The 15,791-nt window shown below is 39.8% G+C and overlaps 1 protein-coding gene across 2 annotated transcripts in view; it reads left to right on the top strand.

Annotated features, from left to right (window-relative positions):
- LOC133641876 (cingulin-like protein 1) overlaps positions 1-15,597 on the top strand; it is a 30,673-nt gene extending 15,076 nt beyond the window's left edge. For both annotated transcript variants that reach the window (XM_062035969.1, XM_062035967.1), the window contains exons 10-19: positions 1,549-1,653; positions 1,743-1,895; positions 1,965-2,135; positions 2,381-2,533; positions 4,947-5,036; positions 8,133-8,216; positions 14,221-14,345; positions 14,489-14,597; positions 14,671-14,834; positions 14,898-15,597. In XM_062035969.1, the coding sequence (XP_061891953.1) occupies positions 1,549-1,653; positions 1,743-1,895; positions 1,965-2,135; positions 2,381-2,533; positions 4,947-5,036; positions 8,133-8,216; positions 14,221-14,345; positions 14,489-14,597; positions 14,671-14,834; positions 14,898-14,973 (1,230 nt within the window). In that variant the 3' untranslated portion in view covers positions 14,974-15,597. The remainder of the gene's footprint in view (positions 1-1,548; positions 1,654-1,742; positions 1,896-1,964; positions 2,136-2,380; positions 2,534-4,946; positions 5,037-8,132; positions 8,217-14,220; positions 14,346-14,488; positions 14,598-14,670; positions 14,835-14,897) is intronic.
- The last annotated feature ends 194 nt before the right edge of the window (positions 15,598-15,791 follow it).

Below are 15,791 nucleotides of genomic sequence, written 5' to 3'. Positions count from 1 at the left end.
CTTTCAACGTGAGGCCAGCTACAAGGCCTTACTGACAACAACTCGTGATCTGATTGGCTGTCGCAACTATCTATCACCTGTATGTCCCCGATCACTTACAGTGCATTGTTGATTCTGAAGGCCATTTGGTACAGCATGGCAACATAAACTAGCTGAATTCCGATTGGATACAAACTCTAACCTAAAAACAACAGCACTGGAAGGAGCATAATATGACATGAATAGAATATGAATACTTTTTAGATATTTAGGAAAAGTAAATAAAAATATAATTTTGGCGGCCCACCATGGATTAATCCAAATTCAAAAGTGTGATTAATCTGATTTAAAAAATTGATCATTTGACAGCACTAATTAAAATCCTTTGAGAATGGTCCCAAATTGAGAAAAAAATATGTAAAATATTATCTGACCTAACAATACACTGCAAAAAGTCAGTGTTCAAAAACAAGAAAAAAAAAAAAAAAAATTGAGGTATTTGATTTGAACTAAGCAAAATTATCTGCCAATAGAACAACAAAATTTGGCTTGTCAAGACTTTCCAAAACCAGTAAAATTAGCTAACCTCAATGAACCCAAAAATACCTTAAAATAAGTATATTCTCACTAATAACAACTGTACTACTATATGAGGACGTATTTTCTATTGCTTCATTGAAAACGGCGGCGTGGCAAAGTTGGTAGAGTGGCCGTGCCAGCAATCGGAGGGTTGCTGGTTACTGGGGTTAAATCCCCACCTTCTACCATCCTAGTCACGTCCGTTGTGTCCTTGGGCAAGACACTTCACCCTTGCTCCTGATGGCTGCTGGTTAGCGCCTTGCATGGCAGCTCCCGCCATCAGTGTGGGAATGTGTGTGTGAATGGGTGAATGTGGAAATACTGTCAAAGCGCTTTGAGTACCTTGAAGTTAGAAAAGCGCTATACAAGTATAACCCATTTATCATTTATTATAAAATAAAACAGCAAAGTCCACTTGGCTGTCATCTGTTTTAATTATGAGACACAATTGAGTCAAAGTCGTGATTTCTTTTTTCATGCTTGAAATAAGAAATTATTACCGGTACTTTAAAAAGTAGTTTTATACTTGTGAGTGTTGATGACACAGCAACAGTTGATATTCTAGTTTCAAGCATGTTTTAGTCAATGTAGGTCATAAAATCTCAGCAACAAGTTGTAATATCTTACTGAGATCATTTAGGACCAAAACCCTTAAAGCAAGTAAAACACTCTAACATAAAATCTGCTTAGTGAGAAGAATGATCTTATCAGACTGAAAATAAGCAAATATCACCCTTATTTGAGATATTTAATCTTACCTAGATTTCAGTTTTTGCAGTGTAGCGACTATTTTATCAGAATTTAGTTTTTATTGTGTACTATACCATTGACATTCGTTCACTGTATTTGGAGGACATTTTTTACGCCCTTTTTGCTCTCAAGCATTCATTGCAGGTGAAGAGACTATTTTGTTTAACTTGTCGGAAAAGTGTCCTGTGTAAAGTGATGTCATGTATTCTCTGCTTTTCCTGTTGTTTGTTTGCTCAAAAGAGGGAAAAGCAGCAGTTGGAGGAAGCGTTGCAGGATGTGAGGAGGAATGAAGAGGAAATGTGTCAGTCCAACCACTTGCTGCTGACCCGCCTGGAAGAAGTGCAGGTAAAAAAAAAGAAAAAGAAAAAGAAAAAAGAAATCAAGTTGTGAAAATATCTTCAGGTGATTCCAAAATTGTTGTTTTCTTCTGACAGAGTAAGCTGACCAAACTAAACCACGAGCACCGGGACTTGAAAGAGAAGCTCAGGGAGGAGCGGAAACAAATCGAGGAGCTGTGGAAGAGCAAAAGTGAGCTGGAGGATGAAAGAAGGCTTCAGGACAGGACCGTGGAGCAACTTCAGAGGAAGGTATGAACCTCCCTCTCCCCCCCGACTACAGTTTGTCAGGGGAGTTTCACATCTTTCCTCGTAAATCAGATGACTGGCATCATGGAGGACTGCGAGGCGTCTACAGATGTTCTTCAGAGTCAGGTCGATGAGGCCAAAGAGAGGAGTCAGAGGGAGTTGGCCGATCTGCGCAGACAGCTGCAGGAAAAGGGGGCTGAGTTGGAGAAATCCCGACTAGCAGCCAAAAAGCTTCAGGATGAGGTGTGGCTCTCTCCATTCATCTTGCTGACTCATCAGAACGAGGATTCAAATGTCTCCGTGCGATGAAATAGACCAAAGGGACTTTGTAGAAACTATTAGATGCCAATGAAAACTTCAGCTTTGCGATGGAACAATAAGAACAAGTACTCACATCTGTATCTCTTCTTTTACTTGTTTTTCTTCTATAAGATCCAATTTCTAACCCACGCTGCTTTTCCTTATCTGTGTGTTTATTCTGTGCCCAGCTGCTTCCTCTGGAGGAGGACCTGCAGCGGTGTCACAGGGAGCAGCAGGAGGCCCATTGCAGGGCCCGGCAGCTGGAGCAGAGGGTGGAGGACCTAGAGGAGAGGAACGCCACCACGGAGGACGAGCGGGAGCGCCACGTCAAACTTTTGGAGGTAAGCACATTGTGGAACATAAGAATAGATCATTGGAGATCAGATCTATCAGTATGAAAAATGACGTGCACTTATGGAAACCTGGATTTAGTTCAAGAGCTGTAGCAGCAATTCTGCTTTTTGCTAATGCACAGCGGTAGAGGACCACAGTGTATCCCACCAGGCATTTTTTAATTGATACATTAATTTCTACAATTGTCAAATGGTCAAAAGCACAATTATACAACAAATACTGAAATCTAAGCAAGATTAAATAATTGAAATTGAGGTAAAAAAAAATACTTTTTGACTAAGTACATACTTGTTTCTCCCTATTTTAGGTCAATGTGCTTATCTTAATAAATATTAAGTACCAACATTTTACTGCCAGCAGACATTTGACTTACAGCAAGCTTTAAACAAGTAAAAAAAAATTAATTTGAAAAAGTACACTACCAATCAAAAGTTTTAGAACACCTCAATTATAGTAGTAAGTATATCCAAGCGTTTGATTGGTACTATAAATTCAACCACTACTTTTACGTTCTTTGCTATAAGTGTTGTTGGATGGCTAACTACATTAAGGTCCTTTACATTCATACCCAATCACAATGGATTTGAAATAAATCAATAAACAAATCAGCATTTAATTGACGTGTTGAGGTTCTGCTTTAATTAAGAGAGGTTTCTGTGTGGAGTTTGCATGTTCTCCCCGTGATTGCGTGGGTTCCCTACATTCGGGCGGAAGGCGGGGTACACCCTGGACAAGTTGCCACCTCATCGCAGGGCCAACACAGATAGACAGACAACATTCACACTCACATTCACACACTAGGGCCAATTTAGTGTTGCCAATCAACCTATCCCCAGGTGCATGTCTTTGGAGGTGGGAGGAAGCCGGAGTACCCGGAGGGAACCCATGCAGTCACGGGGAGAACATGCAAACTCCACACAGAAAGACCCCAAGCCCGGGGATTGAACCCAGGACCTTTGTATTGTGAGGCACACACACTAACCCCTGTTCCACCGTTTAGTAAGCCCTTTTACACACAATTTCTTAAATTAGCCCTAGACAACATACCCTTTTTCTCTCTGCTGACATGTCTACATACTAAGAAAGACTACAAACGTACGGGAACATAATGATGCTTATGTTGTTTCATACAACTGAGTAAAGTAACCAAAATATTTGAATCAACACAGCAAACTAGAGCCACAGTTACAAAAGTAACAATACAATTTATGACAGTATCAATAATAAGTGAGTATTAATATCCTTGCAAAGGCAGAATTTTTGATAAAGCTCTTGTATTGCAGCTCATTAATGTAGTTGTACCGAATGTTGACATAAACTCAATATTGACTTCACACAATGCCTCACGCATACAGATATTGTAGTTGATCACATGCCGAGGGGAGTCAACGCGTCCTGGCTGGCACCACTATTTGTCTTAGACATGTTCCTGGGAGCTATAAGGGCGCTGAAAGGTGTCACTGCAGCATCATCGCACAGCTCAGCACTGTTTGTCCTGCTGATGACAAAACATTACACAGTGTGTTGACTGTGTGTCCAGCAAGGGGAAAGTTCTCCAACCTGTTCACATGTTTTTTTTGGTAACCTTTAGTGACAGAGGGAGGATAGCAAATGTCTTCTATAAAGCGTAGTTCTACTTTTAGTAGCTTGAAACATGAAGGGAGTAGCTGTATTGTAGCATGCTTAATTGTTTTGCCAATTCATCTTTTGTATTTTGGATGAGTACAATTCCTAGTAATGTTTTTGTAATGAATTCAAACTCGGTAGTAAAGCTTTCAAAATTGCATTTAGTTTTTACGAGGGCTGTTAACTCATGTGACTCCACAATAAATGATTAATTTATTATTCATCTACTGCCGATACACAGATTAATGCAATTTATTTTGACTGTGCATGGTCCTTTACCTTAACCGCAGATGTTACCTGAAAGGCGGCTTTCACTTCAAAATCATTTCACTTCAATATAAACCCTGACTGGACTTTAGATAAAACTGTTCCCAAGTGTTGAGCAAATAAATGACGTTTATCCAAGTAAAACATTGAAAAAATGTTCCTGGATGACATTCTAACAACAAAATTGCATTTCTATCCAAATGTTGGTGGTCTTTTTTAAATTAATTTCAATTATGGAAGCAAGTAATAACCTGTGATTATCATGATTCATCTAAATTAAAAATTGTGATTAATCTGATTTAAAAAATGTATCATTTGACAGCACTCGGTTTTACACATGCAGATAAATACTGTATATAAAATGCACAAAGCATTACTTTTACTTTCTCTGTGTGACAAACCTCATTTTTTTATTCTGTCCCTCCTTGTTACAATACGGACCGTAAAAAAGATGGACTGTTCATATCTGTGTAAGATTTGGTGTTATTTTATTGCTTCTCTCCTCAGGGGCGTATCAGACAGCTGGAGGAAGACGTGAATGATGAACACAGCACTGCCGACCGCCTGATGGAGCGATTAGACAAAACCAAAGACCAGGCAAGTCTACCTGCCTTCTACTATATTTAGTGTTACACCGACCTGCACTACCTGGAAAAATATTAATTCAGGGGTCAACAAATCTGGGACAGAATTATGTCGCATCCGAACTTGTTTTTACTTTAAGAAGATGTGTTTGTGTTGTTTTATTTTTATCTCCAGAAAATATGTTCACTATATAACTCACCTCCTCACAATTCATATATATGGTTTATATTAGTTATGTCCGATAAAATCGGATAAATGCTTTAAAATGTAATATCAAAAATTATCTGTATCGGTTTCAAAATGATCGGTATCAGTGTCAAAAAGTAAAATGTATGACTTTTTAAAACGCCGCTGTGTACATGGACGTAGGGAGAGGTACAGAGCGCCAATAAACCTTAAAGGCACTTCCTTTGCGTGCCGGCCCAGTCACATAATATCTACAGCTTTTCACACACACACAAGTGAATGCAAGTCATACTTGGTCAACAGCCATACAGGTCACACTGAGGGTGACCGTATAAACAACTTTAACACTGTTACAAATATGCGCCACACTGTGAACCCACACCAAACAAGAATGACAAACACATTTCGGGAGAACATCCGCACCGTAACACAACATAAACACAACAGAACAAATACCCAGAACCCCTTGCAGCACTAACTCTTCCGGGACGCTACAATATACACCCCCCACTACCTCACCCCACCTCAACCCGCCCCCCCCCCCCAAACCCCGCCCACCTCAACCTCCTCATGCTCTCTTAGGGAGAGCATGTCCCAAATTCCAAGCTGCTGTTTTGAGGCATGTTAAAAAAAATAATGCACTTTGTGACTCCAATAATAAATATGGCAGTGCCATGTTGGCATTTTTTTCCATAACTTGAGTTGATTTATTTTGTAAAACCTTGTTACATTGTTTAATGCATCCAGCGGGGCATCACAACAAAATTAGGCATAATAATGTGTTAATTCCACGACTGTATATATATCGTATCGGTTGATATCGGAATCTATAATTCAGAGTTGGACAATATCGGAATATCGGATATCGGCAAAAAAGCCATTATCGAACATCTCTAGTTTATATTATGGGATGTCAGTCAGCACAGGACCCCTTTTTTTTGCAAAAGTAGGCCACCATTCATAGAAGCAAAGCACTGGAGACTAATTGACACAAAACCCTGTTTTGGGTGCAGTGCAAAGACACACACACACACACACACACACACACACACACACACACACACACACACACACACACACACACACACACACACACACACACACACACACACACACACACACACACACACACACAACAAAAAAAGCAAAGTATTGTGTGTGTTTGGCGATTCACGTTCCCTCCACCGGGCCTCTGGATGTTATTAGAGATGAGAGACTGCTAAGACCGGACAGCATTTCCTTTGTTTCTTTTTTAAATGAAGCCCATTTAAACTCAAGTGGCACTTAAATGAGTTTTAGTGAAAATTGGAGTCAGCACAATAATATTTTTTCACCCACTGGTAGCTTTATTGGGTACACCTGCACAATATAATGTAAATATGTAATCCTGTATCAAATGTTCTACCTTTCATAAGCATGATAAGTTTTTCTTGATACTGTCCTTTAGTCATATTGATGTAACAACATGATTATGGGTGTTGTTGCTGTGGTCAACTCAGTTAGTTACATGATTACACACACATGTATTCATGTCACACAAAAATCCTGAAAGCCTTCAAGCTATTGTCAATAGTGAATTAGTTAAAGTAGATAAGTGGTTCAAATGTAATAAATTATCCTTGAATATAAATAAAACAAACTTTATTATATTTCGTTCAAATAGAAGCCGTAAAAACTTTGATTGAATACTGATTAAAATAAATGGTAAAGCAATTGAAAGAGTTGAGAGCACTAAATTCCTTGGTGTATACATAGATGGATTTGTAAATGTCAAAAGCCATATTGAATATTTAATGAATAAATTATCTAAATATGTCGGTCTCTTCTCAAAATTGAGCCACTTTCTTCCTCTTAACGCTCTCCTAATTCTGTATCGGACTCTATTTGAACCACATATAAACTATTGTAATGTCGTATGGTGTAACACGTATCCCAGTTATCTTAAAAAACTGGAGATTCTTCAGAAGAAAGTCATATGTGTTAAATCATGGGCAAACTTTAATGCTCCCTCAAATCCTCTTTTTTATGGGTACAATCTTCTGAAGCTTACGGAGTGCAACAGATTCCACAGTGCTTGTATTATGTATAACGTAGAATATGGATTCAATTCTAGACTCTGCCAGCTCATTCCAGTGACCACTACTTCTTATAGATGTAACACTAGAAGTAAAACTTTATTAGGAGGGAAAAATCGTCATCTAAAAGTGTACAAGCTTTAGTGTAGCCTGTAGAGGCCCGATGATCTGGAATAAGATTGATAGCTCTATAAAAGAATCACTTTCTTTAAACATTTAGCACACCCCTTATGGTTGAGGAATTCACATTAGTCGCATCATTTTGGTCTTGACCTCTGTATGTGTGATGAGATTATCGTAGATCTTCAAGATGCAACCTTTTAATCACATTTTAATAATAGGATATTGAGACTGATTTGGTGGATTTAAAGATTCATTTTTTTTTATAAATAAAATTGTAAATGGGTATTTGGTGGGTAGAATTTGAAATCAATCAATGTTTATTTATGGGCTCTGTACCGAGGATGTCGTTGTGGCTTGTGCAGCCCTTTGAGACACTTGTGATTTAGGGCTATATAAATAAACATTGATTGATTGAAATGTATATGTAACTGTATGTTGTATATTATATGATGATGCATATTTTAACTGTGGGTCCCTGTCCATAAGCTGTGTGCTTCTAGGGATGACTTTTTTGCAGAATGGACTCTGATATTAACAAAAGATACAATAATGTAATACAAAACTATGTCAGTCTGTAAATAAATAAATAAATGATGGGCAAATATTAGAAACTCCTTACTGAGGTGTATCGTGAGTGTTACCGCCCACAGCCTTTATTAGAAAATTAGATTCAATATTGTTCCATATGTGTATTGTTATAGTTGGGTGTATGTGTTTGTGTCAGATGGATCTGATGAGGAGTGAGCTGCTGCAGGAGAGAGCTGTCAGACAGGACCTGGAGTGTGACAACACAAGCATGGAGAGACAGGTACTTGACCGCATGATAGTGAACACAACATTAACATGAGTACATGTATACAGCTTATATCCAAAAGTATATTCAATAGGGTAAGTGGATTTATTTGCCCAAACAAGCATGCTGTCGTGTCCTGTAATGACACTTTGTTCCATAGGAGGCAACAGTGAGTCACGATACTAAGTTTGTGTATCAAGTTTTGTAGCATTCACCCATCCATTTTCGGATTCTCATCAGGGTCTGGGTCGTAGGGGCAGCAGTCTTAATAGGTCTTAAACTTCCCAGTTATCTCTCTCAGTTCCACTGAGGTGACACTGAGGCATTCCCAGTACAACTGCGAGACATAATCTCTCCAGCGTGTCCTTGGTCTACCCCCCGGAACCTCCTCCCATCTGGGCAAGCCCAGAACACCTGACCAGGGAGGTGTCCAGGTGGCATCCAAGCTAGATTCCTGAGCCACCTCAAACTAGTCTGAGCTCCTCCTGGATGAGCAAGCTCCTCATCCTGTCTCTTAGGGTGAGTCCAGCCATCGTACGGAGGAAAGTCACTTCGGATTGAGATCTTGCTCTTTCGATCAATACCAAAAAGCTTTTGACCACAGGTGAGGCTAGGAACCTAGATCCACCGGTAAATCAAGAGCTTTCCCTTCCAGCTCAGACGATCTGGTACAGCGACCACGTAGCTGCAACTGCTGCAGACATCTACTTGTCGGTCTCACACTCCAGCTTTCCCCCGCAGGTGAACAAGATCCTGAGATACTTGAACTCCTCCATCTCACTTCCAACCCGAAGGATGCAATCCACTCATTCCCAGCTGATAACCGTGGCCTCAGATTAGGAGGTGCCGATTCTCCTCTCAGAAGCTGAAAGTTGCATGTTGACGACGCCATCAGAACCGCACCATCCGCAAATAGTAGAAATGAGATCTTAAGGGCCCGAGACTGGAAACCCCCAAACTAATTGTGCAACTTCAGTTACACCTAGATATCCTGTTCATGAAAATAACAGAACCCCGTGTGACAAAGGGCAGTCTTGACGGATGTCAACGTTTCACCGTGAAGGCTCAATTACTGCTGGCAATGTGATCCAGGCTCCTGCTCCGGTCGTACAATGACAAAATTGCACAAATGAAATTACACCGTACTCCATGAATCTTCCAGCACTGGAGCATGGGCAGTAGTAGAAAACAAATTGGTGTTAAACACCCCTGCATGTATCCACCTACACTTGAATTATTCCATTGTTTCACCAGGAGTTTGTTGACATTTGCAATGGTGAGGAGTGTATCTTATCCTTTATGCTGACCCTTATGGATGTGAAGTGTGAACTGTGAAAGCTTGTACATTGACTACAAATTTGACATAAATATAATTGTTGTGGTCCATATCTCCGTCATCATCATCAACATAGACCGTGTACAGACTATATAGAGGGGTCGTCAACCCGTCGATCGCGATCAACCAGTTGATCTTTGGGACCCTACCGGTCGATCACGAAAATATTAGAAAAATAAATATGTATTAATATGACTTCGGTGACACCTCCACCCGGAAAGTGATCAGCAGACCCGCCAACAGACAAGCATTTTAACCCCTGAATACGCCTGCACGCCTCTTATCTGGACTTTACACCCGCTCGTCTCGCAAACGCACATGGCATGATGTGCACAAAAATCATCGAGCTGCAACAATCCATTAAGGCTGATTGTTGCAACAAATCAGACTTTTTCTAGCATCCAACATCAAACCACTCTTCCCTCAACCGCGACCATCATCGCTCGCCTGCTAACAAGCCAAATACTAGAGTCTGTGAACATTGCTCCAAAGTACGGATGTTGTGTTGATTTATTGTGCATACAATACGCCTTGTTTCTTATATATGAAACAAGGCGGCAGCTGAAGAAAGACTTCCCCGTTCGTCCCCTCTTTATCACACAGGAAAAACCTGTGAGGTGACGGCGCTGACGTAAGACTCGCGTCCCATATGTGACCATGGGATGAACAAATATACTGGAGTACTAAGACCATAGTGGCTATAAATAGTTAGCTTCTACAGCTGGGGTGCCCAAAGCGCAGCACATCGACCATCTGTGGGCCGTCACTCATTTATCATTGGCCTTAGGTACAATACAACAAAAAAAAACATGCGCTAAAATTAAGAAAACAGCAAGAAGCACAATGAGAGAAAAAAAAAAAAATATCATCAGCCAATATTAACAGCACAAAACCAAAATAAATTACATATATATTATTATATATATGTTATATATACACATAGAAGCAATATATATGTATATATATATATACATATATATATGCATACTTGCCAACCTTGAGACCTCCGATATCGGGAGGTGTGGGGGGGGGGGGGGGGGGGACGTGGTTGGGGCGGGGGCGTGGTTAAGAGGAGAGTATATTTACAGCTAGAATTCACCAACTCAAATATTTCATATATATATATATATGTGTATGAAATACTTGACTTTCAGTGAATTCTAGCTATATATATATATATATATATATATATATATTTATTTATTTATTTTATTATACATATAAATAAAATAAATACTTGAATTTCAGTGTACCGGAGGCTATCCAGTAGATGGCAGCATTGTCCTGTTTAACTTCTCCGTTTATGACTGAGTATATAATTTCGGCCACCGTGTTCAATGCAGAAGTCTGTTATACAAAATGTCCTGGATGAACTGAAATTCTTGTTTCCATTCGTTTTGGAACTTGCAAGCGTATTTCTTCATCTTGCTCGTCGACAGCGTCGCCATGTTTGTAACTTCCTCGTTCTTCTGCTTCGTCTCCTTGTTGTGTGCGCAGTTGTGCACTCTACTCTCTAAAAGCCCTAGATGTTATGACGTCATTGGGCAGGCAAGCTGTTTATATTGTGGGAAAGTGGACGTGAGAACAGGCTGTCCCCACTCAGGTCCGCATTGAGCTGGAGGGGGCGTGGCCAGCTCCGGCCTCCAGCCGGAGCTGGAGCTGGAGCTGGTCGGGAGAAAATTTCTGCCGGGAGGTTATCGGGAGAGGCGCTGAATACCGGGAGTCTCCCGCTAAAAACGGGAGAGTTGGCAAGTATGATATATGTCAGTGACGTGCAGTCACTAGAGGCAGGTGAGGCGGGGCCTCACTTGCCATCATGGAAAGAAAAAAAAATGTAAAAAGAAAAAAATTAATTAAATTGTGATTATACCATAAAGTTATACTATAAAGTTATTTTCCATTTAACTTCCCCAGTTTTAGATTATATTTATTCAAAATCGCTGAATTTTCACATTTGCCGTTCAAATACTGAGAAGAGACGGTGCGGTGATCAGCAGCCAGTTGAGGCACGTCACTGCGTTGTGCCTCAACATGGATTGCGGACTCGGCTAACTGCTGGCCTGCTGTGCAGTGAGACCGTATTGCTATATGAATTATATTATACATTTCCATAGTTTAGTTAGCTGAGGTATATAATGTACAGTGTATTTTGTCAACAACTGTATGTGTGTAACGTATTTCTTGTGCTGAGCAATCATAAAACTGCTGTGAAGACACACTGGCTGAGGCTCGCCTTGCAGTAATCCCGTGTACAAAGCAGTAATCAGAGCAAAGGGTGGCTTTTTTGAAGAAACTACAATATAAAACATCCATCCATCCATCCATTTCCTACCGTTTGTCCCGTTTGGGGGGTGTTGGAGCCTATGTTTTCATTTATGTCACCTTTTTTTGTTAAGTACATAACTCCACATGTGTTCATTCATAGTTTTGATGCCTTCATTGACCATCTACAATGTAAATAGTCATGAAAATAAAGAAAACACATGAACTGTTGGCCTGTACTGTATATATATATATATATATATATATATATATATATATATATATATATATATATATATATATATATATATATATATATATATATATATATATATATCAGTGACGTGCGGTGAGGTTCATGGCTGGTGAGGCACTGACTTCATCACAGTCAGATTTACAAACATATGAACCCTAAAGAGTATCTTATTCACCATTTGATTGGCAGCAGTTAACGGGTTATGTTTAAAAGCTCATACCAGCATTCTTCCCTGCTTGGCACTCAGCATCAAGGGTTGCAATTGGGGGTTAAATCACCAAAAACAATTCCCGGGCGCGGCGCCGCTGCTGCCCACTGCTCCCCTCACCTCCCAGGTGGTGAACAAGGGGATGGGTCAAATGCAGAGGACAAATTTCACCACACCTAGTGTGTGTGACAATCATTGGTACTTTAACTTAACTTTAACTTTACACATACAAACTGTAGCACACAAAAAAGCACATTTAATAAAAAAAAACGTTATTATGGTCTTACCTTTACTTATAAATGAAGTCCATGCGCCGCTCCTTCTGAACAAAAGCATCGATAACTTGTTCATAGAAGTCTTCCTTATCTTTCTTCAGTTTTAAAAGTCTCTCTGTCTCGATGGAGATCTTCCTTTAATTATTACCTCCTGCTTCGATTGAAAGTCCAGTTTAGAAAACTGTTTTATTTTAGATATGTAATCCTCCATGTTAAAAGTCCAGGCGAGAGGAAAAAATAAACGATCGCTGCTAACTGTTGCTGCTTGTTGTCACTTCTTCTGCAGCCGAGTAGTCGCAAGAATGATCCCTGGGATCACTACCGCTCTCTACCACCATGAGGCAGGATTACTGTGAGCCTCACCCAGTGCGTCTTCGCAGCCGTTTAATGATTGCTCAGCACAGCAGGCCAGCAGTTAGCCAAGTCATTGCGCAATCCATGTTGAGGCACAACTGGCTGCTGACTCACTGCAAGTCTCTTTTCAGTATTTTAACGGCAAATGTGAAAATTCAGCGATTTTGAATAAAGATAATCTAAAACTGGTGAAGTTAAATGGAAAATAACTTTATAGTATAATCACTAGATACATATACAGTAACAATTTTTAATATTTTTTTTTTCTTTTTACATTTTTTTTTCTTTCCATGGCACGTGAGGCCCCGCCTCACCTGCCTCCCCTGACTGCACGATATATATATATATATATATATATATATATATATATATATATATATATATATATATATATATATATATATATATATATATATATATATATGTGTATTAGTGTTTTCAAAGTGTGCATTCTTTTACTAAAACAGGGACTTTTGTTGAGACGAGAATTGATTATTCATGTTTACATTGTTTCTTATGGGGAACTATGCTTCACGATACAAACTTTCCAATTCATGTACCATGTTCAGGAACCAATTCAGTTTGTAGATCAAGGTTCTACTGCATTAATATGAGCGCCAGTTTAAGAAACTACACGCAGATGTTGTTTTCAAAGTATACAAAAGAACTGTTGAAGTAAAAGCAATCAGAGCAAAGGGTGGCTATTTTGAAGAAACTAGAATATAAAACATGTTTTCAGTTATTCCACCTTTTTTTTTTTGTTAAGTACATAACTCCACATGTGTTCATTCATAGTTTTGATGCCTTCAGTGACAATCTACAATGTAAATAGTCATGAAAATAAAGAAAACACATTGAATGAGAAGGTGTGTCCAAACTTTTGGCCTGTACTGTATATGTACAGTATATATATATATATATATATATCCATCCATCCATCCATTTTCTACCGCTTGTCCCTTTTGGGGTCGCGGGGGCTGCTGGAGCCTATCTCAGCTGCATTCGGGCGGAAGGCGGGGTACACCCTGGACAAGTCGCCACCTCATATATAAATAAAACGTAGTTGACGCAGGGGTAGATCTTGAGATCTTGCTTTGGTTTGTGGCTGAAACTAAGGATCTTGGACTCAACTTGATATTGAATATTGGAAAAAATATATACAGCATTCTTTCTTTTGGGAAAGGTTTGTGGTATTGCTGTACACTTAAAGAGAATCAAATTTTTTTCCACACTAGCTTTGACCCTCACTGACGGTCCAACATAATTGGAACCCAGCAGGCAGCTACAATCAATTTTTCCTCATTTATAAAATGTTTCTGTTTCATCAGAATAAAGACCTGAAGAGCAGAGTGGCTCATTTAGAAGGATCACAGAGGAGCAGCCAGGATGCTGTCATTTCCAAACTCAACAGCCGCATTCAGGAACTTGAGGAGAGGCTGCAAGGGCAGGAAAGGTAAAAACTTCATGACTACTCACCAAAAACAATTTACTGTAATAAAGGTTTATATCATTTGCTTGTGAGTCAGAGAGTATCAGAGTGTGAGGGTGTAAAGTTGCAGGAAGCTGTAGCTGATCTGTTGGTGCGTCTCCCCTCAGGGACAACAACAACTTGCAACAAGCCAATCGCAAGCTGGAGCGCAAAGTGAAGGAGATGAAGATGCAAGGTGACGAGGACCACGCCAACCTGCAGACCCACACAGACCAGGTACATGTCCCCTTTTTTTGCCACGCTTGCTTCCAAGGGTTAGCCAATCGCTGACTTTTTACGAACGCCGCAGCTGACTCAGAGACTGAAAATGGCCAAGAGGCAGATGGACGAGGCCGAGGAGGAGATCGAGCGTCTGGAGCACGCCAAGAAGAAGCTGCAGAGAGAGTTGGAGGAGCAGCTGGAGGCCAACGAGCAGCTTCATGGTCAACTCGACACACTGCGGAAAGACTTGAGGTGACCTCTCCTCTCTCTGGATCCCACAGAAATGACTGGTAAACTTTGAATTTTTACCAACAGGCGCAAAAGGAAATCGCCTCCTGTGATTAAAGTGGTGGAGGATGGAGACAACCTGGATGACAGTGGCTCTGATTAACTGGATGAAAACACAGATCTCCTTTTGGCTTAATGTGATTGTGTCAGTAATTCCTTAACAACTCCAGCGTTACTCAGGCATTGTGTTAAGACTGACCTCTAGTGGCGATATTTGTAACTAATGCTTTGGACAAACCTTGTGTTATTATGAAGGCGCTTCTATGTTTCCAACTTTCTGGGGACGGTTTGGTGAAGGCCTTGTGCACGAAACAAAGTTCATAAAGGCACGGTTGGATGAGTTTGGTATGAAAGAACAAAAAAATGTTACAACAAAGATGGAATGTTTCTGCATGAACGGACAAACCTTCCCACAGACACACTCCAAAGTTTGTTTTGTTAACAACACATTTCTACAATTTGTACCAGGCCTTTGAATACTTTTGTCTATACCATGTTATTCTCTCATGATGTGAGTTCATTCAAACGCTCTCTAACTGATGATTCCATGAACCTAATGTTTTTCCAAACTGTATAAACCTCAAGAAAGTCTTATAAATAAAAAGTGTGTACTGTTAAACACATAGGCGCCAATCTACATTTCTGCCAGTGGGTGCTCGGTGTGTGTGTGTGTGTATTAGTGTTGTCTCGAAACCAATATTTTGGTACCGGTACCAAAAGTATTTGGGTACTTTTCCAAATAAAGGGGACCACAAAAAATTGCATTATTGGCTTTATTTTACCAAAAAATCTTACGGTACATTAAACATATGTTTCTTATCGCAATTTTAATCCTTAAATAAAATAGTGAACATACAAGACAACTTGTCTTTTATTAGTAAGTAAGCAAACATAGGCTCCTAATTTAGCTGCTGACATGTG

Source organism: Entelurus aequoreus, linkage group LG24 (genome assembly GCF_033978785.1).
Source record: "Entelurus aequoreus isolate RoL-2023_Sb linkage group LG24, RoL_Eaeq_v1.1, whole genome shotgun sequence".
In the NCBI taxonomy this organism is placed as follows: domain Eukaryota; kingdom Metazoa; phylum Chordata; class Actinopteri; order Syngnathiformes; family Syngnathidae; genus Entelurus; species Entelurus aequoreus.
The sequence above is the reverse complement of the archived record's forward strand: the minus strand, read 5'-3'. Positions and strand labels throughout refer to the sequence as shown.